At 39.6% G+C, this 27,968-nt stretch overlaps 1 protein-coding gene across 4 annotated transcripts in view; it reads right to left on the bottom strand.

Annotated features, from left to right (window-relative positions):
* The window catches only part of POLR3B (RNA polymerase III subunit B), a 122,572-nt gene that overhangs the window by 26,181 nt on the left and 68,423 nt on the right, over nt 1-27,968 (bottom strand). For 3 of the 4 annotated variants that reach the window (XM_033427562.2, XM_033427561.2, XM_033427563.2), the window contains exons 20-24: nt 20,722-20,931; nt 18,189-18,347; nt 16,559-16,676; nt 14,912-15,054; nt 13,949-14,005 (exon numbers count right to left, since the gene is read on the bottom strand). In XM_033427562.2, the coding sequence (XP_033283453.1) occupies nt 13,949-14,005; nt 14,912-15,054; nt 16,559-16,676; nt 18,189-18,347; nt 20,722-20,931 (687 nt within the window). The remainder of the gene's footprint in view (nt 1-13,948; nt 14,006-14,911; nt 15,055-16,558; nt 16,677-18,188; nt 18,348-20,721; nt 20,932-27,968) is intronic. The other variant, XM_004269423.3, reaches the window with a different exon arrangement.

The following is a 27,968-nucleotide window of genomic DNA, read 5'->3' as shown; positions in this document are numbered from 1 at the left end:
TTTTCTGAGTGAGAAAAGAGAATCATTTCCCTCGATGCCCTCAGTTAATAAGCTGCGTGACAAATGCTGTGACGGAGGCGGGGGATACGAAGAGGTTCAGAGACTTGAGTCCACTCGAGAGGTGTCCCACGCAGAGGAGCCTAACTGAATACTGACCATGGAAACACCTGGATAGTTCAGCTTACCAGGTTCTAATGCTCTAAGAGATGCAGAGCAAATCCGGCAGTATGTCCTGCTGAAATAACACTAATCAGAGTCTAAACTGCCTACTTTCTGTGAGTACCAGTTAGACAAGACTTTTCTTTTTCTGCACAGTTTAACACTCTGTCACTAAGCAAAGGTGAAATGATGCTCCGATGCTTCTCTATCAGTCCTAGTGCAAGAAGAGGGTTGGTGTTTGGTGAAGGAGTGATCACTGTATTAATGCCCGGTATTAATGAGGTTCATAAATGGGGGCCGGGGGGACGCGATCTATAACGGGCTCATCACCCCTTGGACACTCAGACCTGTGTAGGGTGGGACATCCTGGAATTGGGTGACCTTAATTTGTCTCTGCGCTGTTCAACTGATATTGTTACCTTGGGGATAAAGCACCACTTTCTGGTGAGCCTTAGCTGTTTGGTCTTTGGAATGGGAATAATTAGCACCTATCTCATGAGGCAATTGTGTTAGAAGAACAGATGAGCTAATGTCTGAGAGGTACTTTAAGGTCCTCAGAGAAAGGCGGCATCTAAATACAAGGAATTATTATTATATAAGAAACCTAATTACTCTCAGCAGGAAGCAAACTAGCAACGCAAAGGAGACCAACTTAATGAATGGAAGGGGCAGATGCAGTTGCACTAACTGTGGCTGAAGAGACCGAAAAGCAGCTCACTCCGCTGGGTTCAGATCATTTCACACGATCAGGACGGTGTCTCCTAATAACGTCAGAGCTTCACAGGACCTGGGCTGCGGATTTCCAGGGCAGAGTAGCTTGCTGCTCATGAATATGGTGGTAAACAGGGCCGAAGAAGCAGGAGGAATGCTTTCAAGTTCGACTGTTCGTGTTAAATAAGAAATGTTTCTACTTTGAACAAACGCATCTCGATAAGCCTTTACATATTCAGAAATGTAAGTCTCTAAAGCAAAACGTGAAGGCTAACACAGGTGGTTGCTCCTTTCTTCCTTTCCCCCTTTCCAGTTATTGAATTAACCTTCTTTTATTCTCACACCACCACCTTAAATAATCCCAAGGGGGAGGGGAGGAGACAAAAACTGTTGAATCATATTAGCTTTGTTCTGTTGCTGAATCGCTTCCAGATCTATCACATCACTTGCCATATCCCGGCTGACATAATTTTAATTCGGCTCTTCCTTACATGTTAACAGATAAATAATGCATAAGAAAACTTGATTAGCTTTCTTATTAAAACATCACTCTAAATGAGAGGAGGCGCTAGAAGACAATACAGTTTTTACACGGCTTTCCCATGAGCAGTTGAATGGTTTGATGTGATAAATTTGCATAGTCTGAAGCACACAAAGGGCTGATTAATTGAAACCCTTACAATGCTTCTGGAAGCAGCTATTGTAAAACAATAACCATAGGAACTTTACAAAATACACATGGCTGAATGTGTCAAGAGCTTAATAAAATGTGTTGAGGCTACTATTTGGAAACAGAATTGGAGATTTTTATTCTGGGCCATAAAACACTAAACACCCTAATTTCAAAGCTTTACTTGGATATTTACTGAAAGGTCAGAGGGTTACTGGCTAGCTACCGAAGACCAAAATTTGTTCTTAAAAAACTAAAATAAAATCTTCTCGAGGTGTCTATGTGGACAAAATACTCTTGATTTCAAACATTAAAGGAAGAGTTGCCAGAACTTCTTTTTGGAACAAAACTCTGAAGGATTGTCTGGCATCATATACCTTATCTTGGGGCTCACACTGTTAGCTCCATCCGCCCCCTTCTCCCCTCCCACTTGGAGTCTTTCATTCAAGCAGGATCAAGCAAAGTAGGGAGCCAAAGACATCCAGACTTTGAAGCCTCAGACTAGCAGAGGGGATTTTAGACAGTCTCAAGTGCTACATGAGTACAAGGTGTTATTATTATTACTTGAAATCAGAGTCTTTTCATTCTCTCAATTTTAGAGAACATAATGGAAATAACAAGTGAAGGTCTGGAAAAGGCAAAGGTTTTGCCCAGCCTTGTTTAACAAACAAACTTTCCTCTTGGCTTTTCTGCCACACACAAATTAATATTTTCTTACTTCCCACAGCCTCTTCATACCTACTGTATAAAGATTCTTTAATGTGTTGGAAAGTCAGGGTAGACTTTTTTTTCTTCTAATAAACATTCAGTTAATATCTTAAAAATTAATTTAACAGGTTGCTGAATAACTTTCATTAATGCAAAATGGAGGCAAGTGACCTTATAATGAAACTTTTGTTGAACAAGAGAGGGCCAAAGACGAACCTTCCAAACAATGTTACCCATAAATGCATAATCCTTATGAACCAATACTGTGAAAAAACTGCATTTAGTAAGACTATATTTCTATTTTAAAACGAAGTTTGACTTCACTCCACTTAAACTAGCTGTCTGAGGATTTAGGGGGCGATACTGAGGAGTGTATACCGTTATCTCAGATTTGCAGTTATTAAAAAGCTTCTGTTTGCCAGGACAAACACTCTTGCTCAAATACAGTTTTTCCTCTCCTTTGGAATACTGTTTGGTATTGCTACCGATTCTGTGATCTACAGGACCTTTGTTGGAGGTGCTAATCCTTTTTCACATGAGAGACTGAGAAATGTTCTTTCAGAGAAGTGATATATTGCCTTTTTTCCCCCTACATCAAAGGAGTCCACTTTTTCCTCCCTCATTGTGAATGGCAGCAAAAGTAAGAGGAAATCTGGAAATATAATAATTTGGTTTCCTGAGCAATGAAATGAAATTTAACTTGGGGAATTCCTTAGGCTGACAGATAATTTTTGTTAAAGGATTAAAAAATAAAACAAACAAACAAAAAACCCAACTGAGCAGGGAATCTGCTCACCCTTCTAATAAATGCACTAACCATCATAGAAAGCAAGGCTCAAGATAAAAGTGTTTGCCTTTGACGAGTTCCCTTCATATAGGACTTATGCCAAAGTTCAAGAGGCTTACATAACTTATTTTGATTTTAATAAGAATTCTAGTTCCAAACATGACTCCAATCAGCATTCTGTGTGAATGTGTCTTCCTATCTTTAACTCTTATCTATAAAGCTGATCAAGGAAGAATGTGAAGAGAAAACACGAAGAACATTCCAGACCCATCTCTGCTCTCTTTTCCCCCGTGGAGCATCATTATGCATCTATTATGTAAGTCATGGCTTCACTCTGAAGTACCTAGAAGTCTAGAACACTTGGGAAAGGAGATCAAGACTTTGGGGTTCTAATATTTTCCCACCACCACCCGAATTTGAAACAAAACTAAACTTTCCTTCCTTGGTAAACAAACATACAACAATTTCATAACTTTGGTGTACAGGTTATTACTAAATCATCTCACCTTTTCCAATATTTTGCATACTACTAAAGGATGAACTGTTCTCGAGATTCTTGACCAAAGGCCAGCTCCTTTGAGGGGGAGCTGATTCACTGCGCATTTACTGATGAGATGCGCAACGGACCTCACAAAGACCCAAAGGACGAATGTACTTCATTAAAATTCTTTGAATTTCTCATTGGAAAACTATGTTGGAATTCCCTTATCTAAAAAGTGTGCTGTGAATGAATATTACCTGCTTTTCAGGCTGGAGGAGTCTTCATGTTAATTGTGACACCCTCTTCCTTACGGAATAGTTTCTCCTTCCTCCACGCTTGGCTCTCTCTGCTTGGTCCTCCTCCATTACCCAGGTCACAGAAAATGATGCTGTTTACTGGGTCTGTCACATTTTTAACAGCTACTGATCAAACACTTTCACTTCTCCAGTGGGGCTTCTCTGTCTGATCGATTACATTCAAGCTTTGCTTAGTACACAGCACTGATGCTGATTCCCAACTACTTAGTACTGACTCTCCTGCCCCAGATCACCCACTTACTGTGGCCTCTTCAATCTTCTTGCTGAGCTTTTATAACATAGAACACATAGCTACTGCTGTTTAGCTTCCTCTTCACATTTATTTCATTTAGCTACTAATTATCCTACCACCTTTGAAGTGAACAGGCTTGAGCAGGAGAGACACTCATGTTCCGTGAAACTAAATTTTCAAGTCTCCTTTAATTGTTAGAGAGGATATTTTAAGAGGCATTAGGTACAGAAATGCCATCTACATAGTATGCATATACAAAAAGAATTCCTAATAACAGCTTTGTCAAAGTAAACTTTTAACAAAAGACAAAAATCAGGACATCTGCAGGGCCACATCGCTTTCTAAACACTGAGAATAACAAATTCAATGCTCTAAGTGGAAGGGGCAAAAAGAGATGGGCATAAAGATGACCTACATCAGAACAATCTTTATATTTTCTCATAGAGAACACACGTGTGTCAGCTTGCAGATGTTACATATATATATATATATATATATATATATATATGTAATTTCCAAACAATTCTATATTTCAAGAGTAAAAACTAAGTTCAACTAACTACTGCACTTATGCTGGTGTATATCTAGACCAAAACTGAAAGAAATCACTGTAGGAGTCACGGTGAGACACATGAAATTTTCTTCAGCTCATTTCATGACAACCACAATAGCATAACCGACATTGTGGACTGTTCTCCGTTTCATTCACATTTTTACTTGCTGGCATCCAACTCTTTCAGGCCTCATCCAGCTCATCTTTGGGTCCCACGCTTAGGGCTGGGTTGCTGCACGGCTCCACATAGACGCCGCCAGCTGTGCCTGCTGCATGTGAATGTTCCAAATCAGCTCCCCGCCAGCACTGTCCAAGCCACTCCCCTCAAGTACTCCTCCTCTTGTGGCTCTAACTATCACATCTAGCCAGATGAATCAGGAGAATGGGAAAAGTGGAGAACTCAAAAATTTACTTCCTCTTATTTATGCTCAAATTCTTGATAGATTTGGGATTTTAACCAAAGCTACCAAGCCTGACCAGAGGGCCAATTAAAGAAGGGAGTGGGGACAGTGTTTTACAATGAGGTGATTTTAGAGAGACAGGAATACCTGGAAACACAGCTCTGTGTTAGGAGTATATCTTAATATGGGGGTTTGGCAGACATTGCTAAAACAAGGTATGTGAGGATACTGCTTCCCCTGGAGTGGTGGCAGGAGTGCTATGTGAAGCTGCTTATCCAGGAAGAAAGGGAATTTTGTGTCTCATTAAGGAAATATTAGAATTAATATTTAAATTACTAATATTAAATATAATATTAAGAAATGTTAGAATTCTGTCCCAAGGAAAGGTCGTGTCTTTCCCAAGGGGAAATCTCAGGAAATATGGCAACCTTGGGGGCAGAGTGGTAATGGGATATCAAAAGAGAAAAGAAACACCTCAACTGGAATTAACAGAATGGGCAATGCACTTGGGATCAAAAATCTGGATTTGAATCCTGACTCTGCCAACACTAAGCTGTAGTAGGCAAGCAAGCTACTCACAACTCTCAATCTCCTATTCTGTATAGTAGAAATAACAACACCAACTAGAACTGTAAAGGTTAAAGGATGGAATATAGATGAAAATGCTTATAAACTATTAATACACAAAAGGTAAATACTATAAATGCAGGTGACTCCCAAATTTTATCTCTAGTCCTAACCTCTCCCTGGAGCTCCCGACTCTATACCCAAATGCCTACTCAACCTCTTCACTTGGAGTCTAATGGGCATCTCGAACCTGAGGGCCAAAATCTCAACCCCTGCCCTTGCCTAACTCCAAAAAAACCATTCCTTCTCCAGTCCTCCCCTTCTTCGTAAATAGCCCTGCCAGTTGCTCAGGCCACAGAACTCACCCTCAGTTCCTGTCTTTTCCTCCTCCAACATCTCTGCCATCAGCAAGTCCTGTTGGCTCTAATTCCAGAACATATCCAGAATCCATCACTTCTCTCCAATTTTCCACTGCTACTGCCCTTGTCCAAGCCACCGTCCTCTCCTCCCTGGACCACTGCCACAGTCTCCCTGCTTCCCTCTCTGTTCCCCTCCAGTCTGCTCTCCATATGGAATCCAGGGTGATTTCTTAAAATAGTAATTAGATCTTGTCCTCCTTTGCTTACACTCACCACCCAACAGGCCTATTGGTTCCCAGCATATTTAGTATGAAGTCCAAACTCCTCTCCTTCGGCCACAAGGCCCTGTAGTATGTGCCTCATCCTTTTTCTCTCACTATCTCAAACCATGTTGCTCCTCAGGCACATGCCTGGCCAGACTGGCCTTATGTCTGTTCCCTGACTATGCCAAGCTCACTGATACCTCGGGGCTGTTGAACTTCACTCTCCCAGACCCTTGCTTCTCTGGCTCCTTTTCATCCTCCAGGTCTCAGCTCAAATGTCGCTTTGTGCAAGAGGCCATCCCTGACCATCAATTCACAGTACACCCCCTCTCCCCGCAAACCAGTCACTCTTTCACATCAGCCTTCATCTGCAGCACTTATCACTATCTTAAATTATTGTGTTTGTGTTTTTATTTACTACTTTTCCATCTGTTTCCTTCCCTAAGAAAACATAAACCCCAGGAAAGCAGAGACCCTGTCAGTATTTACCACTGTATTCCCAGTATCTAGAACAGTGCCTGGTACATAGTGAAAGCTCCAGAAATGGATCAATTAATTAATAATATAAGCACTTGAGATGATCCTCCATCATCTCAAGTTCAACAAGACACAGAGTTGCTTTGTGATCGGTGCCCTCATCTCCAGGCTTAAAACCAGTCACTGTGGCCTCCTTCCTCTCCTTGGCTCTCTTTATTCCTGTCGGTCAACACGTTGCACTGATTTGCTCTTTACTGTTGCTCCCCATTTTTTCTTTCACAGGAAAAAAAATCTTCATCACAGCCTTCCAAGTCCAGACCCCACCCAGCCTGCCTTCCTTTCCTGCCCAGCCTGCAAGAGAAGACAGGGGACAGACCTACCAGCAGTTACCTTTACTGACTGCTGGCGGTGCTCCAGGCGCTGTGCTCCCTGCTTTACACACATCATTTTGTTTAATCCCAGTAACAACTCCTAGGAAACCATCTCCATTTCAAAGGGATAAAATTGCTCACTTAGCGCTCAGGACCTCTACCTCTTTGCTATACTTTTTCTCAACCTGAAGGCTTTCTTTGAACGCTGAACAGAGGTGGCCATGAAGAAAAGGAGAAATGTGTCCATTCAGTAAGCCCACAAGGCGGGGCAGGGCTAACGCGTATACATTACAGGAAAGCGCACTCAGGCTCAATATAACCATCGGAACGGTGCCACCACAGAACGGCTGCCTCAGAAAGCAGCAAGGGCCCCCCTCCACAGCTCATGTGCGAAGTGGAAAACCATCTGCCAAAACTAATCTAAAAGAAATTCTTATACTGGGGAAGATGGATTTGGACTAGACTTCTAAAAGGTCTTTTTAAACTCTGAGATTTTGTCCCTATCTACAATAAGCTCTCAACTTCTCTCTCATGAATGGTCTTCACCATATAGTTTACTATTTAACTATATGTAATCCTTTGTATTCATCTTTTTGCCAACTCCTTAGGGGCATTAGCCAAGGGCTGAGTTTCCTTTTTACCTCCTAGAGAGCCCAACGCGGTTTTGAGCCCATGGCAGTGACTTAAATATGACCAAATAGATTTCTTTGGGCTGTCAAGGCAGATTCTCACTGAAGCCCAGGGTGCACATATGGGTGGCATATGCATTTAAGCTATTTTGGTTGGAAAAGCTTCAGTGGGCTTGTGTGGCCAGTTGGCCAGTTGGACTGGGGAGCTATGAATCTACGGTGATGAAAGCCCTAGTACCAGTCTGGATAAAGATGAGACATTCCATTTCTGATATTTACTAGGAAGAATAAGTTATACTAATTTGGGGAGGGAAGATTTTGTCTTGTTATACCTGTACATTTAAGATATTTAATTATTCCACAGACACATTGAGTGAATACCATATAATATGCAAAGTGCTGTGATGGGGGCTTGGGGGGGTTAAATAAATTAGTAGGGCATGTTTCCTATCCTCGATAAATGTAAAATATACTTAAAGTTAGCAAACAAGGTATTCTGATATTTAACAACAACATATACAAATATTTTAAAACCACTGCTATTTTTGAATCTTTACAATTTATATATAAATGAAAAGAACTTGAAAAAATAGGCTTCTGCTACTGTCATGCCTCTGACTTCAGATGGGTGACATTCAAGGAAAGGATCAAAATGGTAGACCTTAGTTACAATAATAATCCAGGGAAAAGATAAGCTATTCTCAGATAATTAAGAGTTGACAAAATGTGGTTAATACTCTTCTGATAATTGTTAGCATTTATGTCATAATTCTGAGTGTGTGAACTTTAAACGTTTTTAACTTAGTTTTAAATCTTAGAAATGATTAGAACAACCAAAAAAAAAACAAAAAAAAAACAAAAACAAGGTACCTTGGAGGCAAGGCTCTGGTCAGCAGACAAAAGGTTGGTGCTCTAAAAACCCTCCTCACCTTTTATTAAAATAATTTTAACTTCAGTTCTATAAACTGCAGAGAAAACAACGAGGCACACTAAGCATTCTTGTGTTGAAAATTCTCGAATAATGGACATATGGATTTCCAGTAAACAGGGCAGATGAAACACATGTTTATCTCTACTCCTTCTCAAACTCCTTATCAAAACTCCTTCTCCAAACAGGAGAGTTGACAAAATTAACATAGAAACCTATAAGGAAAAAGAATGGACAAGAGAGAATTTTGAAAGCTGACGAATAGAGGAAAGAACAGTAAGTGACTTGAAAGAAGGAGAAAAATAAACCTAAGTACCTGCAGCAGAGGCACAAGGAAGTGAGCTGACTCAGTCCTCACTGCCACTCCCGGGAAGGCTCAGGAAATAGCACAAAGTGCTGGCAAAAGGGGGATGAGGTGTGGGGCTGAGGGCAGCAGGACCGACTCAAAGGCCCCCATCCATCAGCAGTTCCAGTGGGCTCCGCATTAAAAATGTGTCTGGACTGATCCCTTCTCACCACTTCCCCCACCACCAGGCTTTTCCCACTCACCACCTGGGCTCTTAAAACAGCCTTTTAACTGCTATCACTGCTCCTTCACTCGCCCTATCATATTTCTCATCTGCTCAGGCCCCTCCAGAGGCGTCCCTCTCCCTCAGAGTAAAAGCCGAAGTTCACAGAGTGACCATCGAGGCCTCACCTCTGACTCCCTCTGCTCCGGCCACACTGCCCTCGTGGCCAGGCCTCGAGCACTCCAGGCTGGCTGCAGCCTCAGACCTTCCTTTTCCCTCCACTGCTCGTCCACCTGAGAGGGTCTGCTCCCTTACTGCTCTCAGGGCTTTCCTCAAAGTCATCTTTTCAATGAGGTGCTGCTCCTCGACCACTTTACCTAAAACTTCAGGACTAACCACTCCTGCCCCACATGCTTCCTATTCTGCTCCCCTATCTTTTTTTTTTTTTTTTTTTGTCTTCTCAGCACTTAACATTATCTCTCTTGCCCACAAGAATGTAGGCCCCACAAGGGCTGGGATTTTGTCTGTTTTGTTTACTGCTTATCACCAGGGCCTAGAATAGTACCAGACACTTAGGAGATACTTAATAAACATCTGTAGAAATATATGTCTGTATAAGAAATCATCAGAACCCGAGTTTCTATTCTCCACCCCATACAGCCAAGAAACTACCCTTCTACCCCAAAACTTACCCGAGAAACTGAACCACAATGACCCATGATCCACAGGTAGCAATTACAGTGGAGGGTGGGGTGAGGGGCTGGCCTGATACAGAGGAATAAAGTGAAAGTCTGTGCACTGAACCAGGGGCTGCAGCCCCCTGCCCCTATCTGGCTTCCAGAAGGTCAGCTGATAGCCTTAAGCACTGCACCCACCCTCATGCCCAGCTGCAACCTTCAGGCAGTAGCTAGAAAGATCCTACTATGTAGAAACTGAATGGTTCGCTGCCTGATCAACCTACAATGACAGCCACCAGTCAACAAGTTCTGTCCCTGGGACACAGAGCTTTCAAAGTTCAAGGAGGCAGCAGACATTAAAGGAAAGCTTCCAACCACAACAACCAGACCCTAAAACACATAGGAGGGAAAAAAACCTCTCTAGAAACGGAGACAAAATTAGAAACAGAAGAAAAACAAAACAACCAAAAAAGTAAAGCTAAAAGAAAACTAAAAACATATACATATATACCTGTTGTTGTAAAAAGGAGGAGTACAAATTAAATTTAAAATTGTAATTAGAAATTAAAAATATAATGGGTAGGTTAAAAAAAATCTGGAAAATAAAATCGATCAAATCGCCTAGAAAGAAAAATAAGAGAAAAGAATGGAGAATGGGGGGAGAAAAGGTAAGAAAACTAGAGCATCAATCTGGAAGATCCAATATCTAACTAATAGGAAACCCAGAAAGGACATAGAGAAAATGATGAAGAAGAAATTACCAACAAGAAATATAAGAAAATGTCCAAGAATTGAAGGAACTCGAACTTCCAGAATAAGAGGGTGCCTGATTTCCAAGGGCAAGGAATGAAAAAAGGGTCTATGGAATTTCAGAATTCAAGACAAGAAGAAGATAGTAAAAGCTTCCAGAGAGCAGGGTGGGGTGAGGAAAGAGAGAAGGATGGAAGGAGGAAAACAGAGAGAAACAGAGCATACACACAACAATCAGGAAGAATGACATTATAATTCAGATAAGTAGCATGGAATCCAGACGATAATGTAGCAATGCGATCAAAATCCTTAGGGAGAAGAATTTTAAAATCTAGAATTCTATATTCAACCAAAGTATACATCAGGTATGATGACAGAACATGTTCAGACATACATGAGCTCAAAAAATTTACTTTCCATGCACACTTTCTCGGCAACATAACGGACGGACTATCCCACTATGGGGGTGGGGATGGGCTGGAGAGAAAAGTGACATGGGAAGAGCCAAGAAACAGGGGCTCAAATGGGAATTTCATGAATGACTACCATTCAGCAGACTTAGAGTGCGCTGTGGACTGTGTGCCCGAAAATTCATATGTTGGAGTCCTAACTCCTGGAGTACCTCAGAACGTGACCCTATTGGGAGACAGGGTCTTTAAAGAGGCAATCAGGTTAAAATGAGGTCATTAGGGTGGGCCCTAATCCAGGATGACTAATGTCCTTATAAAAAGGGGAAATGTGGATACAGACATGTACAGAGGGAAGATGATGTGAAGACACAGAAGAAGACAGCCATCCATCTACAAGCCAAGGAGAGAGCCCTTAAAAGAAAGCAACCCTGATGACACCTTGATCTTACATTTCTGCCCTCCAGAACTGAGAGACAATAAATTTCTATTGTGTAAGCCATCCAGTCTGTGGCATTTTATTTTGGCAGTCCTAGCAAACTAACACAGAGTGCTTCCCAACCTTTTTGGAAAACATTTTAGGGCACACAAGATGAGCTGCTCAGGGCCTTGGCTGCCCCAGGCTCTGCTCTGCATTGCTGAGGGTTACAAGGATTAATCTCTCAGTCCACCTATTATGATTCTTAAAACGTTGGCTGGGAAGGTCTGGCTCAGAGTATATAACCGCCACAGTTTGGAGGAGGAAGAGTCAGAGTGCTATAAAAGAAATCATCTGGGGAAAAAATGATCCTAACAGACTACTGATCACGTGGAAGATTGTGCTGAGAGGCTGTTGATGGTATAGAAGAATGGTAAGGAGAATAAAGAAAATAAAGCAAAAATTTTTAATGAGATAATTATTAACTTCTGAAAAAATAAAGTTACATAGCAAAGGAAATATACTCAACAATTACTTGGTTTGGGAATGAACAATATTTATGTAGTCAAACTATACAATCTAAATAATTAAGTAACTCAAAATTATGATAAATCTATGAGGGAATGGAGCTTGGGAGCAGGAAAGAGAGGTAGCAAAGTGCTCGGTCCTCCTACCTGTCACAATGGGAGATCAGCAGGTGACATCTAAAATGGATGAATGAATATAGGGCTGCTTAAGAATATTATTTAGAAATACAAGATGAAGATGAGACGAAATTGCTCCTAGGAAGCAGAATTGGAAGAAAGGCAAGGACTTATGTTTTTTAGTACAAGCCACCCTTTTTTGTACTATTTGACTTTTTTAAGCCATGTGCATTTATTATTTAATAAAAAAATTATACTTAAAGGAAATAAAAATTATGTTCAGTTAAGCGTCCTATGTTATTCCTCCCATTACTCTGTTAAAGTTTACATTATCTATTTTTTTGTTTGCTTTTTTTCCCCCCAATCTTTTCAATAAATCTAATGAAGCTGTAAGAGAAGGGAATATCAAGGGAATCTAGGCTAATCAGAAGGTTTTACCCTTGGATTAAAAGCCATCTGGAAAAGGAAAACTAGCAAGATAAACTCCTCACTACAAGTGAAAGGTCATCGAGACCCAGGAGGACTTTTTTCAGTTTCATATAGTGATGTACTAGTCAAAGCCCCCTAAGAGTGAACAGACCTTTAAAATCTGCTACGTTTCAGATCAATGCAAGTTGGAAACCACTTCTGTCAATGAACATTATCCATAATTGTTTGCAAAAATGCAACAGCACAAAGACTTGTTGACATTCTACCTAGCGGCCTGCATTCACAGGAACTTACTAATTAAGTGTGGTTTTCATTTTCAAAAGTAGCACGTTGATTATACTGTAACATATATACACTTATATATAATATACAGATTAAAACCTGGGTAAAATCAATCCAACAAGAGTGGGGAATCTGTTCCTTTTCACTTTCCCCCTACCTTCAATTCATTCATATATTCAACCGTTAGCAACTACGTACTAAGTATCTACTATGTGAAAGGCTCTTATGAGAATATAAAGACATGGTCCCTGTCCTCAAGAAGTTTAGTGGAATGAGAACACAGTGGATAATCACTGAAATGTACTCCAGCCTTCAACTCTTTACACAATACTCTGATGGAGTAATGCACAAGGATTTGGGCTTCAAGTTTGCAAACTGATTCAGCGTGGAGATGTCCTCTTATGGTGTGCATTCTTGTAAAGCTTCCAGTGCAAACATTTTACAAGGGAAGCATCAAGTTTTGCTCTTGTCTAGGTAATAGGTCAAGTAAAATAGAGGCTGTTAACAAGGCCACGGCTACCCCAGAAAGACTCAGGAGTGTACCTCAGAAATTGTCAAGACCAAGAGAGAAGGAGAAACAGTCTCAATACAGAGAATTTGACTTTCACTAGTAAGCAGTGGAAAATACGAGAACCTCAAGATATGTTTAAAAACACTCAAAAGTTAAGAATTAGCATCTTAGGAAACTGTATGAAGTAGAGGTGTCAAATTCACATTTATAAATGGAACCAATTCTTTCTTATAAAATATTGATAGGCTGAAATAATCTTGTGTCTGTTAACTGAACTAACAAATGCTTCTGATGAAATAGTATCTTAGTCTGAAACAGTTTCATTGATGGAATGACAACTAAGGCTAGATTCATCTGACCAAACAAATTGTAAAATCTGATATACTTGCTTGGCAAATAAACAGTCAAAATCATCAAGAATACAACGCGTAATTATCCTCAAACCAATCAATTAAAAACAGGAAGACACCATACCAGCAATTTATAAGCAAAGGTGAGGTTCAAAGTTGAAGAGTGAATGAATAACAGCCAATATTAATGATCATTGCTCTCACTTCTTGAGCACTTACTATGTGTCAGGCACAATCCTAACTGCTTAACAGTCAGGATAGCATAGTAGTTAGTTAAGAGCATGGACTCTGAAGCCAGGCTGCTAGGGTTTAGAAACGAGTTCTGCCACCAGCTGGGGACCTTGGGCAAGCAGCTAACCTTTCTGTGCCTCTGCTTCCTCATCTATAGAATGCAGATCATAACAGCACCTACGTCCTGGGATTGTGTAAAAAACACATGAGTTAGGAAATATAATGTGCTGAAGACACTGCCACACACACAGTTAGTGCTACAAAAGTGTTAGCTGCTGTTGCTGTTCTTAAAACTAGTAAGTGGCAAACAGAGAAAAAATTCAAACCCAGGACAAACTTAAATACTAGGTATATATTGACTAAAAGAGACCTTACTGATAATGAGTTAATCAACAGTGACACAGTACACACATTTCTTGAAGATAAAAAAACAAAACAAAACCAAAAATGAATGAAAACCCAGCATTAACCACCAACGGAAAGAGTGAGGCTCGCCAGTGGGATGAGCTGGAGAAGCAGCGTGTAGGAGAAGGACCACTATGCAGTGGACACAGCACTGCATTGGAGGCGGGAGATCAGGGTCCTAACACCAGCTCAGTGACCAGCGGCGCAGCCTTGACTGGCTGCTTACCAAGCGGAGTGTGAACCTCCTCATCTGTTAACTAAAGGGGCAGATGAAGGTATCTTGTGGTGCTGACATCCTATGATACCATGCCCCAACAGAACATACAGTATTTTAAATATATACCTTTCATAAAAAATAGGTATTACTACTTATTTCTGAACAGCCACTTGTACTTTAGTAGGTACATCATCTAGAATGTATTTATAATTATAATTTTGGCCCAAGCAGTTGTAGAATGAAATAAATAGCATAGAGAAGCAAAACTATGGTATATTTTTAAATGCCATTAAAATATAAACAGGTTAATCTGAGAAATAAAACGAGAATACTTCTGATAACACAGTAATAATTTTTCAAACATACTAAATTTTTCTAATGAGCAGTTATAAAGTAGTTCTTATATAAAGTGGTTAATAAATACTTTACTATAGTTATATAAAAAAGTTGAGAAATGAAACAACTTACCTTTTTGCCCATGACGACTGCTGAATTTGTCTCCAATTTCTGGACGCCTTGTCTGTCTCAGCAGCATTTTGATCAGAAAAGCATCTTCGGCATTCGAAGATATCATCACTTTTTCAATATATGAATCCGTTGCCCCTTTGTAGCTAACATTAAGAGGAAGTCACTAAAGCAGAGTTTTCAAACTGCCCTTTGTGAACCTATCACCCTGGCCATATTTTATGTAATACCTATCGCAGAATATTTTGACATTCCCATTTTGGGCTCTGAAAAAATGACTTTCATTTTTCAATAACAAATTCAAATGTGACAATTTCCCTTGTACAGTCCTAGTTTAAAATGGCTAACATTTATTATGAGGCAGGCATAATGCAGTTTAATCTTCACCACACATACTATTATTCACACGTTGTTATTCCTTTACAGGAAATAAGGAATAAGGAAAACTTATAGGAAAACCGATGCTAAGAGAGGTTATTAAGCACTTGTCCAGGACACATGCCTCATACAAAGCAGACCTGGGATTTGAGCTGGAACCTGTTACTCAACTCCAAATTATTAACCACTTTTTAAATATTACTTTTATCTACTCAGCTCTGCCATCGTGAATTTTTTCACACACTTCACCTCTTATCTGTTTTTCATACCATTATTCAGAGTCTACTCTGTGTCAGATCCTTGTAGGCTCTGAACATACAAAGATTAAGTAGACATGGTTCCTGCCCCAAAGAAACACACAACCAGTAAAGGAAGAGAGAAAGGTAAGTACAAGAAGGTTATCAGTGGTATGGGGAAGAGGAAAGGCCCAAGGGAGGTGACAGTCAGTCCTACCAGGGGCTGGGGATGACAGTGGTAGCAGGGAGGGGCAGGCTATCGACTGCTTCCCAGAGGAGGGGACCCTAGAGCTGAGTCCTGACCAGAGGGAATGAAATTCCAGGCAGAGGGAGCAGCATGAGTAAATACACTGAAGTCAGATGGAACATTTGGAGAATAAGAGACAATTTACTAGAAATATGGGGGCCAACGTGCAAAAGGGTAAGGCTAGAGACGTATGCCAAGGGTCATGGACAGTCGTGTATGTATTACTATTTCATTTGGCCTTTATCCTACAGGCAACACTGTCACTGAGAGTTTTACTCAATCTACTCAAGTTTTATTCTAGTTGCTCAATAGAGTAACATGAAGAGATGAGTAATTTAGGGGAAAAAACTACTCTGGCAGTAACAGAGAGAGCCTGAGAGATGTGGGGAGGTACAAGACTGGAGGCGGATAAGTGGTCACCAATAACTACGAGTCCGGCAGGAGAGGAGGGCCAAACTCAGACAGCTACAGCTGTCATCGGTGGATTAGAGAACTGCTAAGGAGAGAGAACTTACAGGATTTACCAAATTAAGGTTTGTAATGGAAAGGAGTCAGGATGGCAGTGCCACTCACCAAGGGAGGGACCCAGAAGGAGCATGTCTGAGGCTGGGGTAGGCGAGGGGAGAAAGATGGTTTGGATCTGGGTTTGGGGCCCCTGCTGTCCAGGTGCTGGTATGGAGCTGAAACTGGGCAGATGTCTATCTGGGAGTCACCAGCCAAAAGGAGCTAACTTCCAATTTCCTCTATTCCTTCTTTTTAAAAACCTTTCAATGTATTTCCAATACATACGTGATGGGCACATCTTTGTACTGCGGCTGCTGGGGCACATTACTTCCTTCCAAGGGAATCTGAGTCACTGTGGGCATGGACTTATTTACAAGCACTTGCTTGTTTTCTACTTTCTCACCTAAGAAAGAGAGAAGGGTGTTAGACAAATCACTATCATCTGTATGGAACGCAAAGATTATTGGTGCATAAAACCATGTGATTAGACTTGGTGCATGAAATCCAGACATGGAAGAAAAAAGAGTCCACTCAGTGGGAACTAGAGTTCAACAGGGCTTGTCTGTAATTTTGCAAGCCCATTTGAAAAACCCATAGATTAAGATCACACTGTGTATAAAATTAAGAAACTCATTTAGGAGACCATATTAATGCGAGAAAATTCATGTCAATAGGTAGCAATTTAAAATATCTCCTTGAGTGTTAGAACAGGTTTGGGCCACTTACTAGTTATTTCAACCAGTGATAAGTCACCACCAACCTAACCTGGACAATGAGAAAATACAAATATTTCTTTGATTTTCCTGCTATTCTCACCTTTGCTTGGTACCTGTTCATGGTAAGCTCAAAGACCAACTACTACACTACTGTCACTGCGCTTACTTTCCCTGCCACAGCACCCAGGTTTAAGAGTACAAAGGCAGCAAGAGGGAGGGGAAGCCATGTACCGCGTGGCTCGGGGCACCACGGGCGGATGCAGCATCACCGCCCAGCACTCACCCCCTGGGCAGCATCCGTGGGCAGGGCTGTGTGGACTTCCTCTCCTAGCCACCTTTCCAACCCAGCCCCCCTTCTCGCCACCTCCCCGCGGCTCCTGTCGCCTAGCGGCCTCAAGAGCTCTCATTTGGCCCCCTCTATCTTTGCTCCCTTCTACTTTCTTCTCCACACTGCGCCCTGCCCCTCCCCCCCATCCCCATAGGCACACTGGCCTTCCTCTGGGTCCTTTAGTGAGCGAGCTGCAGGATACCTGCACAAGCCCTTCCCACGCCTAGACATCCCCCACTTCTGCTTCACGGGTTAACTCTACTTATCCTGCAGCTGCTGGTCATCTCCCCGGGGAAGGCTACCTCGACCTTCCTGACTAGGTCAAATACTCTTGCCATAAAATTGCCCCATAGCTCCTTATATGATTCCTTAACCTGGTTGCAATTTGACCTATGTTTGTGTGCGATCCTTTGATCAACGTTAGTCTCCCACACTAGCCTACAAGACTCATCGGGGCAGGGGCTGTGGGTTGTATCAACAAAATTCATCACAGGTTTATAAGTACAACAGAGTCACAATTTTTAGTGGAAGAGGATTCTGAAGTCAGTTTGTAAGCTAAATGCACAAATGATGAAATACTGCTGTAGATGCAGGGACACGACCTTATTCTAAATATTTCCTTCAAGTGGCTTTATTCAAAATAATAAGTAGAAAAGTATAACTAGAATAGATTGCTGTTATGTAAAAACGTATGCACAGAAAAACAGACTGGAAGGAAATTCATCAAAAGTGACCACACTGGTTGAGTTAGGAGAGGGTTTTACAGGTTGCTATTTTTTTCTGCCCTGTATACCAAACATTTAGAAATACTGTTGAATAACTTTCATAATTTAAAAATGTATACATGAAAAAAATTTTTTAAGGCTTTTACCTGGAGAACAAATACCATCTGCATCTAAAATTTCATGTCGCCAGATGGGTTTCCTTGTAGCAGCATCCAACATCGGCCCCATCACTTTATCAAAAGTCTGATTGGTATATCGTTTCAAAGTACATTTAGCATTTTTATATACAAGGCAACGCCCAAAGCCTAAAATGAAACCAAAATGGGTTCAGAACCACAAGTAATATGAAACTATGAGAGGTCAAGATTTGTGTTATTCAACAACCCACCACACTCTACCTCCCTTCCCCGCCAAAAAAACACCCCCAAACTGCTCTACATTTAGATAATCTGAGACTGGCCAAACCATATAACAATCTGATAACTTGAAGAACTGGCTCAGGATCTCTACTAACCATATTAACACTAGAATCTCTACAACCATTTTCCAGCATGGAATATACCTTGTCAGGTTGGAGGAAAGTGAGAGAAACCTAAGAATGTCACTGGGATTCTTTGAGAGCACAGAGCCATAGCACATGAAAACTGGAAAGGGCCTTAGAGATCACCTGGCTTAACCCCTGTATCCTACAGGTGCTACGAGTGAGTAGCAGAGAAATTAAGTGGCCAAGGTCACCCAGCAAGGTGGTGGCTGAGTTGAGACAGACCGAGTTCACTGATCAGCCAGCATTCTTCTCATACATCATTTTGGTGCATAACTTCTGCTAACCTTCTCTGGAAGGTTTTCCTTTTGCTGATTTCGGCATTTAGAGGAAGTCCCAAACAAGCAAACAAAAACATTTAATTTTTCTCCAGAGAGGAGAGAGAATAAAAAGGACCGATCAAATAATTTTTATGGGAGAGACAGTTCACCGCTGCCCTGAAGATTAGAGTTTACTTTGATTACATTTTTAGACCACATTTATCTAGTGGATGAGGGAAAAGTTCTAGGACCAATTAACAATCTAAACATTAAGAAAAGTAAGCAAAATGAACAGAAGAAAACCTTTAGATGGAGCAAAAAACTCAACCACTGAATCCCATAAAAAGATTCGTCAGTTGTTCAAAAGAGCTGTCAATCCTGCACTAAATAACATTTCCTAACATGCTATGGCTGTATTTCTTTTTTCCCCTTTGGCCAAGCAGTTATTTTAAACTGGATTCTCCCTCTAGTCTCCTGAGGATATACTGAGCCATGTCAGAGTTCACTTAAACAGGAAAAAGTCTCCAGATTAAATGCCAGCTATTACTGAAGAAATAAATGCATGGCTGTAAAATCCTCTGCTTATGATTCTCCACCAAAAGCAGAACTCTTTCAAGAAATCTAAGAATGTGAGTCAGAAAATCAATCAGGGAAGAGTGGATTTCTAAATAAAATCTCAGTGCTCTAATGTAATTTTTTAAATATGAAGGTGACCATGCGATGTAACAACACATTTCTACAACTGGATAGTAGATGAAGATATTTGTGTGTCTTCGAGAAAGGTCTTCGTCATTATGGCTCCTGGTAAATTGTGTATGGCCATAATAAACTCGGCTCAGAGAGCCAGCTGCTTTGGAAACATTACATGATCTTGAAATTTTGTACAATGGCCATTAAGTACAACGTGCTGGAGTGCTGTGTGAATATGAACTGCATGAAATCAGAAGCGTTTTCTTCTAAGTGTAAATGGACATTTTATTTACAGGTGGGAGCTTAAAAGCAAGAGGACAGTAAACTCAGATCATTAAATTGTGTTGTGGAGTTTCTGACAGATATCACAAAGTCTTCAGATTTCCACATAAATGTAACCAGTTAATCAGAAAGGAAAACACCTAGTTTTAAAGCATGGCTGTTGTCATTTGGAGGAAAAAAAGAAGCATAAATTAAGTGCAGCCAACATTAATGCCAAAGACACATGTCTAGGAGTACTATTATGGCTGCCTAGCAACTAGGAAGAGTGAAGGGGAAGGCAGAGTGGGTACGCAGGGAGGAAGGAGAAAAACAGATGATGAAGACAGAAGTCAGACCGAGGATCAGGTGATGGCTAACAAACCACCGAGTGGGGACCTGCAAAAGTAAACTGTCAAAACCGGGGAAGAAAAACGTAAAAACAATGAGCCAGGGTTTGTGTATGTGTACTTTTATCATTTTGCTAACAAAAAGGTACAGCATTATAGGGTTGAGATATACAATTAAAAAAATAGCCTTTTACATACAAATATTGCTACTGGCCTCTCAAACAGGTTTGTTGTTGAATATATAACTATTTTCAAAAAACATATTTCACTTATTGTAATTCCTGCTAGGAAATAAACAAGTTCTTACACATTTTCTGTTGAATTGTCTCAAGTCAGCAATAAATTAAAATAAAGGAAAAAAAAAGATTCCTTATTAATACTTAACTAATACCTCTATATAATATTCATTTAAAAAATGTTAACACCAAGACATCACCACCTCCTGTTTGTATATTATAAAATTCAAATCACTTGAAACTGACATTACCATTTTGACATCAAGTGACTTTCAAGTCGATCATGCCTGTATCTAAATCTGCACCAAGCACCTTTGGTGTTAGAGCTTTGAAAATTCACTTACCTCTGTCCAAGGAAGCCTTGTTTAAAACAAGAGCATCTTCTATATCATAGCCACTATAACTCATCACAGCAACTGTCGCATTCTGTCCAGCTGGCAGTTTCTCAAATTCTATCAACTCAATAGTCTTTGTTTTAACCATGGGTTTTTGTGGATATGCCAGGAGATACATGAGAGTATCAATTCTGTTCCGCTGGTTGTATCCAATGGTACCTTCATTGATATTGGAGAAAATGAAATGCAACTTTCTATTATATCAAATAATTAGGTACCAATGAATACAGAGATAAACACATTAATTTTACTAATTAGATGAAGAAAATCTTCAGGTCAAATATTTAAAGAGCAATACTCTCATAGTGATTAACAACTTTTAAAAACAATTTTTCTCAGTTATGTTAAAAATCCTACAAAGAAGAAAAATCACATTCAAGGTATACTAATCTAAGTAATTTCAACTTTTTGGATTTATAAAATTGATCCCATTTGAAGAGTTTTAGTCTCCACTGGTTAATTTCACATGTTGGTTAATTTCACATGTAAGTCAACAATTCTGTATTTGGTTCTACTGTGTTCCAGGCACATTTCCAGTTGCAATTGGAGAACACCCCCCAGTGCTGAGAGGCAAAAAGCTTATACAGTAGGACAAACAGATACATTTCATCAAAAGAAATCAACAATTACAAATGTTCTAAATGAAAAGAAAGCAGGAAAAATGGGAGGGAACAGGATGAAGAGGAGAGTGAAAGCAGAGAAGAGTAGACTTATCCATTTGCTTAACTATTCATTTATTAAGCAGTTAATAAACACCTACTCTGTGCCCAGCATTGGAGATAAAATGGGGAAAGGCAGGGTCCCTTCCCCTAGGGAATCCAGGGCCCTGTCCAATCAGGGATAGGCTTTTCTCTCCTTAGCAATCAGCCTTTCCACCTGATTGGACCTTGGAGGGGTATCACTGTCATCTGAAAGTGAAACCAGAATGTTACCTACCCTTCTCCTTTTTCTCCATTGGGGTGCATTAGGGTTCAAAGACCTGCCTGAGAAAAGGCTTTCAGTCTCCTGGGCTTGTGAACACACAATCACTCCTACTCAGAGACCTTAAAAACCAGGAAACTCATGTTTGTCCTACTGTTGAGCTTGAGCGTGGGCTTCTCCCAGGTATCTCTTCCTTCCTGCCCTGAGTGGCGCATCTACAACCCTCACCCACCCCAAGACGTTAACGTGCCACTTAATGGAGTTAAGCTTTAATGTGAGCAGATACCAAAACCCAGTATTTATTTTCTTTACCTTTTTCTCTTATGGTCATTAAATCAATGGTGATTTCAATTCAGGGATGAAAATAACCTATTCAGGCAGCAAAAATGGTATGGTACAATACTCCTTGACGATTACTATAGAAAGAAATAATGAAATCTGTAGGGCTCTAAAGAAACGAGCACCTGGTACAGTGCTGGGCTCACTACTGATGCCCAATAAATGTCAAGTAAATGAAATTATGAGAATACATATTTGTGCTTAAATCTCTAGAAAATTTATCAAGCGTCAGCTGAAAAACAACAGCTAAACTGAACCTCATCAAATTTTTGTCAAGTTTACACTATAAATTGCCAATTAATGTTATTTTAGTGCCAACTAATAAACTGGGCAGGATACCTGGTAATAGATCACTTCCTGTTTTAGAAAGAAAACTGTTGCTGCTTGGATTGTTCACTGACAATAAGTTGGTTCTTTTACATGAAATCATTTCAAATTTACGTTGAGATTTCAGCTCCAATGAGACAAAGATTCAGGCAATGTCCCACTAGGCTGCCAAACATGTCCTCTGAAACCTGAGACGAGCATTATTATGCAGCAGGGAAGCATAGCTGCCTGCACCTCTAAACAATGGTGAAAGAGATGGGATCCTGCTATAAATTGTGCTACCAGGCCCCGAACTTAATTCTTGGGCACTGCAACTGACCATCGAATAGATGAACAGCAAAATGGTTTCGCAAAAGTTTGGTGCTTGTGATCTCAACAGAAATTTTTCTTTAAAGACTTTTTAAAGAAGTTGTAGGCGTATACATATATACACATCTTTAGCAGCACTGACAACGGGTGTGTAGGTTAAAACATGATTTATAAACTATGACTTCTAAATTATAAAACTTCCAAATGCCACCACACACCACAATTTTTATAAAAATTATGAATGACTGGTTACTTTTACCAATAAGCAAGCTTTTTCGAGAAAATGTCATGTAGAAATTACATTATAACACTAGCCTGTGGTGAAGCACGTGCTCAAACTGGGATGCCTCTATTAGTATTTTCAGCTATCTTAAGGGCACTGCATATATATAATAACTAACACAACAAGAATATATCTATAAGCTGAATTCTCCTTCTACTGTCCCATTTTGGTATAACTATAATCTCCAATGATTTCATTTTCTTACTACCCAGGACATAATCTTTCCTATAAACTCTTATTTTCTTGATCAAAACTTTCTTAAGGAGTCACAAGTTGGCATAACAAGGTACGTAAATGCATGTTAAAACAGTGAAGAAGTTTATTATTTTAAAGTGAGATGAAAAAAAGTAAGGATGCACATAGTTTAGAAAATGTATACCGAGAAACATAAAATGAAGTTTTATATATTTAACTATTTTTTCCATCCTCCTTTGCCCAACTTTTTATTTAATCAATATTATTGAATTACAATAAACTTCACCCATTTAAAGTGTACAAGTTGATGAGCTCTGACAGATATATGCATCTGTGAAACCACCACCAGAGTCAAGATCCAGAACATTCCCAATACTCCCAAAAGGTCCCTCTCTCTGCCCCTGGTCCCAGGTAACCAAGGATCTGTTTATCAGTATAGATCAGTTTGCATTTTCTGCATTTTATATAAATGGAATCATACAGTATGTACACTCTTGTGCTGCTTCTTTCATGTAGCATGATTCTGGGATGCATCCACATGGCTGTGTGTAACAGAGTTCATCCCTTTTTATTGCTAAGCAGTATTCCATCATATGAATATACATTTTGTTTATCCATTCAACTGTTGATGGATATTTGGGATGTTTCCCATTTGGGGCTACTGTGAATAAAGTTTGGGGCTACTGTGAATAAAGTTGCTATGAACATTCAAGCACAAGTCTTTGTATATTCATTTCTCTTGAATAAATACATAGGAGTGATGCTTCTGCGTTGTTTGCTGAGGGTATGGTTAACTTTCAGAAACAACTTAAGAATTTTCCAAAGTGATTTTACTGTGTTACATTTTCATCAGTGTGTGAGCATTCTGGCTGCTCCACATCCTCACAAACACTTAGAACGTCAGTCTTTTTCATTTGAGTCGTTCTAATGAGTGTGCAGTCATATCTCACAGAAATTTACATTTACCTGATGACTAATAACGTTGAACATATTTTCATAAGCTTATTGGTTATTCCTTTGTGAAGTGTCTGAGTTTTTTGTTTCCGTTTTACTTGGGTTGTCTTATTATCGAAGAGTTCTTTGTATATATATTGGATACAAATCCTCTATCAGATATATGTATTGCAAATACCTTCTCCCATTCTGTGGCTTAACGGTGTCTTTCATACTCTGAACAGTTTCTTTCAAAGAGAAAAAGTTTAATTTTGAGAAAGTCCAATTTATTAATTTTTCCCTTTTTTATAGTTTGTGCTTTTTGTGTTCTATCTAAGAAATATTAGGTGATTTGAGTGCACAAGGATCTTTGCTTAAGTTTCCTTCTGTAAGTTTTACAGTTTTAGCTCTTACATTTAGGGCTGTGATTCATTCTGTATTAACTTTTTGTATGGTATGAGGGAGAAGCTGATGTTCCTTTTTTTCTATATAGATACTGAGACATTTTATTTTGTTGAAAAGATTTTCCTTTCCTCTAAATTACCCTGATATATTCATCAAAAATCAATTGCCCATAAATGTGTGGGTCTATTTCTGGATTCTGTTCCATTGATCTATATGTCTACCCTTACGTCAGTATCATTACTGTGGTTTTAGGGTAAGTCTAAATACCAGGTTGTATGTCTTCCAACTTAGTTCTTCATTTCAAAGATTGTTTTCAAAAATCTGCATCTGATTTCTTAACAATTTTAATGTGCTCAGAGATTTATTCGTTGTTGAAACATTTATTAAGTACCTACTAAACCGGCACTAGGCTAGGCCCAAGGGATATAGTAATAAATAACAGACATAGTCCTTGTCCTCAAGGAACTTATAATCTATGGTCTAGCAGGGAAGGTACCTTCATCATGACCCACAGCGAACTGGAAAAAGTGAGGAAAGAAGTTAGTTTCAGTGGAGAAAAATTTTAGTAAGTTTTATAAATGTCATGGTATAACAGATATAATGTAACTTCTTATAAGTTTCTCAACCAAACTGGAATTCAGTTTCCTTGTCAGAAACAAAAAAGGTATGTATTACAGTTGACAGGATTATTAAGATGATTTAAAAGAAATGTACGTAAATCAGTTGGGTATTCACTAAGTGGAAGCATTCATTATGACTAATATTAACAATATTAGTAATGAAAATATACACCCATCACCCTGCAATACCACCCATTCTACCTCCAACTCTAACCCGACATAATGAACTTCAATTTTACCTCAATTTTAAGTGCTCATTATTAACATTCTAGTCTCAGGAACTGTCACATAAGCTTACATCTAAAATAGCTACAATGATCATATATTTTTTTAACCAACAGAATTCTAAAAAAGAATTGCCAGGGATAATTTGGTCAAGACACCTTTTCATTTTGTATCCCCAAATGGATTAAAAAATAAATAGTCTAAAAAAAAATTCAAACAGAAAGTGGGAGAAGAGGAGATGCAGAATGAAACAACATTTTATGAGGATCTTTGTATATTATGTGTCTTTAATACTTTAAAATTCTCCAGCCTATTTCTAGTACATCCCATCCTACTGTAAAGTGGGGGATACAAGAGAAGGAACTACCCACTTAAGAAGAGACTGTATTGAAAACAAAAACCAAAACAGAAGTTGCATTAGCTCCTGACTTTAAAAAAACAAAAAACAAAACAGTCCCGGCAATTTGGAGTTGAAGGAGGAAGGGGTGGTGAGAAGGAGCGGGGGCTGGAGGAGGTATGTGATGCATATTCATTAACCGAGCTGATAGTGACTAAAAGATCCTTTTAAAGAGGAGAAAGTGTTCCACTAGAGGATTGCCAACTAATAAAATGGGCAGGATATGAAAGTGTGACTCATGTGAACTTGGCGTCTGGCGCCAGGGAGAGAGCATACAATGCAGCCCCATCACACAGCCTTCACTTGTAGCACTGAGTGACCTGGAGACCTTGCCATTTCCACACACGTCTACCTGACTTCTTGCTCTGAACCATGTCACAACAAACAGAGCCATATCCATGGAAGGGAGGTGTTCCCCAGTAGCACAGTAAGACGCCGTGTGGAAACTTGAACTTTATGAATAATTTAAAGAGCCTCAGATTTAGGAAACACCCTCTGCTGGTGTTTCATGTTTCAAGTCAGCCCTCTCTTATGTACAAGGTAAGGCTCTCAGTCTCTGTGGTTTGTGCTGTCTTGGTCTCCTTCGTAGTGACAGGAAATGACTTTCTCTTCTTTTTTCACTCTGTTGAATGGGAGGGACTGGTAGTAAAAGGTATATAGTAAACTTCCAGGTTGGTAAGAATATTTAGCAAATTAATTCTGGGATCTTGTCTTTCACTTTCCACATGGACTAACAGATGAACAGTAACCAAAATATTATGTTAGAAAATCCACACAGAATCTCTGAGATGTATATAGTCTTCAGCATGGCTAATATTTAAAATGGGATAGAGTGACTTTTAGTTATCAGCTGTCAAGACAGCAGGGAATGAAAATGAATCCGAGAAGTCCAACTCAAAGAGCCAGGTCTCTGTTCTGGATCTCTGTTCTTCAGACCTGGGTCTCTGTTCTGGGTCTCTCCCTCTGCCGGCCTCTTTCCTTTTGCGAGTTTTCCTATGGACCTCGCTCAATACTTCCGCAGCTACTACAGTGTCCAAAGAGCAAGGTGGCCTTCTCATGTGCAAACTTTAAATATACTTTAATCTCATGGCTTTTCTTTCCAGTCAGGTGTTTTATAATAACAAACAGTAACAAAGGCTTTTTTTTATTACTTAAGATATTCAGTGGCTTTTGTCTTCCTAGCGTCAGCAGTCACGTCAGAGGATTGTATCCAAGGAGCTAAATGTGCAGGACCCAGGGTCAGAGCAGCTGAATACACCAACCTCAGAAAACACAGACAATGAATTGCAAATGACACTCAAAACAAAACGAGAAAAAAAACCTTCACACAGAAAACTACAAAAGAACTCTACAGACACTGAATTGGCTTTCTGTACACACTGATCCTGCTTAACTGTGTGTGGTAACTAGCCGAACGTTTCAGATACTCATGGCTACAAAATAAAAGGCTTTTTTTTTTTTTTGGTAGGAAGAGGAGTTACAAAAATAAAAATATTATTTCTTTCATTCAATCACTTCTTTATTTAAAAAAAAAAAAAGATTTGCCAAGTGGAGATAGATGCAGCTCTTTCTGTTTCAATCTTCAAACACACTAAAGAGCGGCATTAGCGATGAAGTGATTAGTCTTCCGTTAATTCTGCTGAAAGTTCTACACAAAAGGTGTATTGTTTCAGCTGGGATTCACATCATGAAACAAAATGGTTTGGTAAACCCAATAGAAGTGATAGCCCTTTCATGACACACAGGATTCAGTACTGTATATTTCAACTTGTTAGCAAGTCAGAAGCACAAGCGGGAAATCAGCCTACACTGCTGCTGAGTATGAATGGGAAAGGCTAAATTGATGAGCCGCTGTTTAGATTTTCCCACTGGGAATTATTCTGAACTGTCCAGGCATTACATCATTCAGGTAAATGGTAGCAGGACAACATGCTTCTTATGTCTTTGTTGCCAACCAAAGGGCAATATAAAAACTCGAAAGGAAATACATACTCTTTATCTGTAGGAGAAACAGAATGACTTAATTGTCAAGCTATGGTCAACTGCAGCTAATTGTAAGTAACTGAGCAGCTAACTGCATTCTGGTTGTTGCCCAAATGCAATGCAGAAACCTTTTACAGTTTCTTTATGAACCTCCTTGTATCATACTTTAAATCAGAGATGACAAGTCATATTGATGTCATAGACATATATGAAAATAAAACCTATTAACCTTATTAGGATTTAAATGAGTTTTAAAAAC

Source organism: Orcinus orca, chromosome 11 (genome assembly GCF_937001465.1).
Source record: "Orcinus orca chromosome 11, mOrcOrc1.1, whole genome shotgun sequence".
NCBI classification, from domain to species: Eukaryota; Metazoa; Chordata; class Mammalia; order Artiodactyla; family Delphinidae; genus Orcinus; species Orcinus orca.
This window is presented reverse-complemented; position numbering and strand designations above follow the sequence as displayed.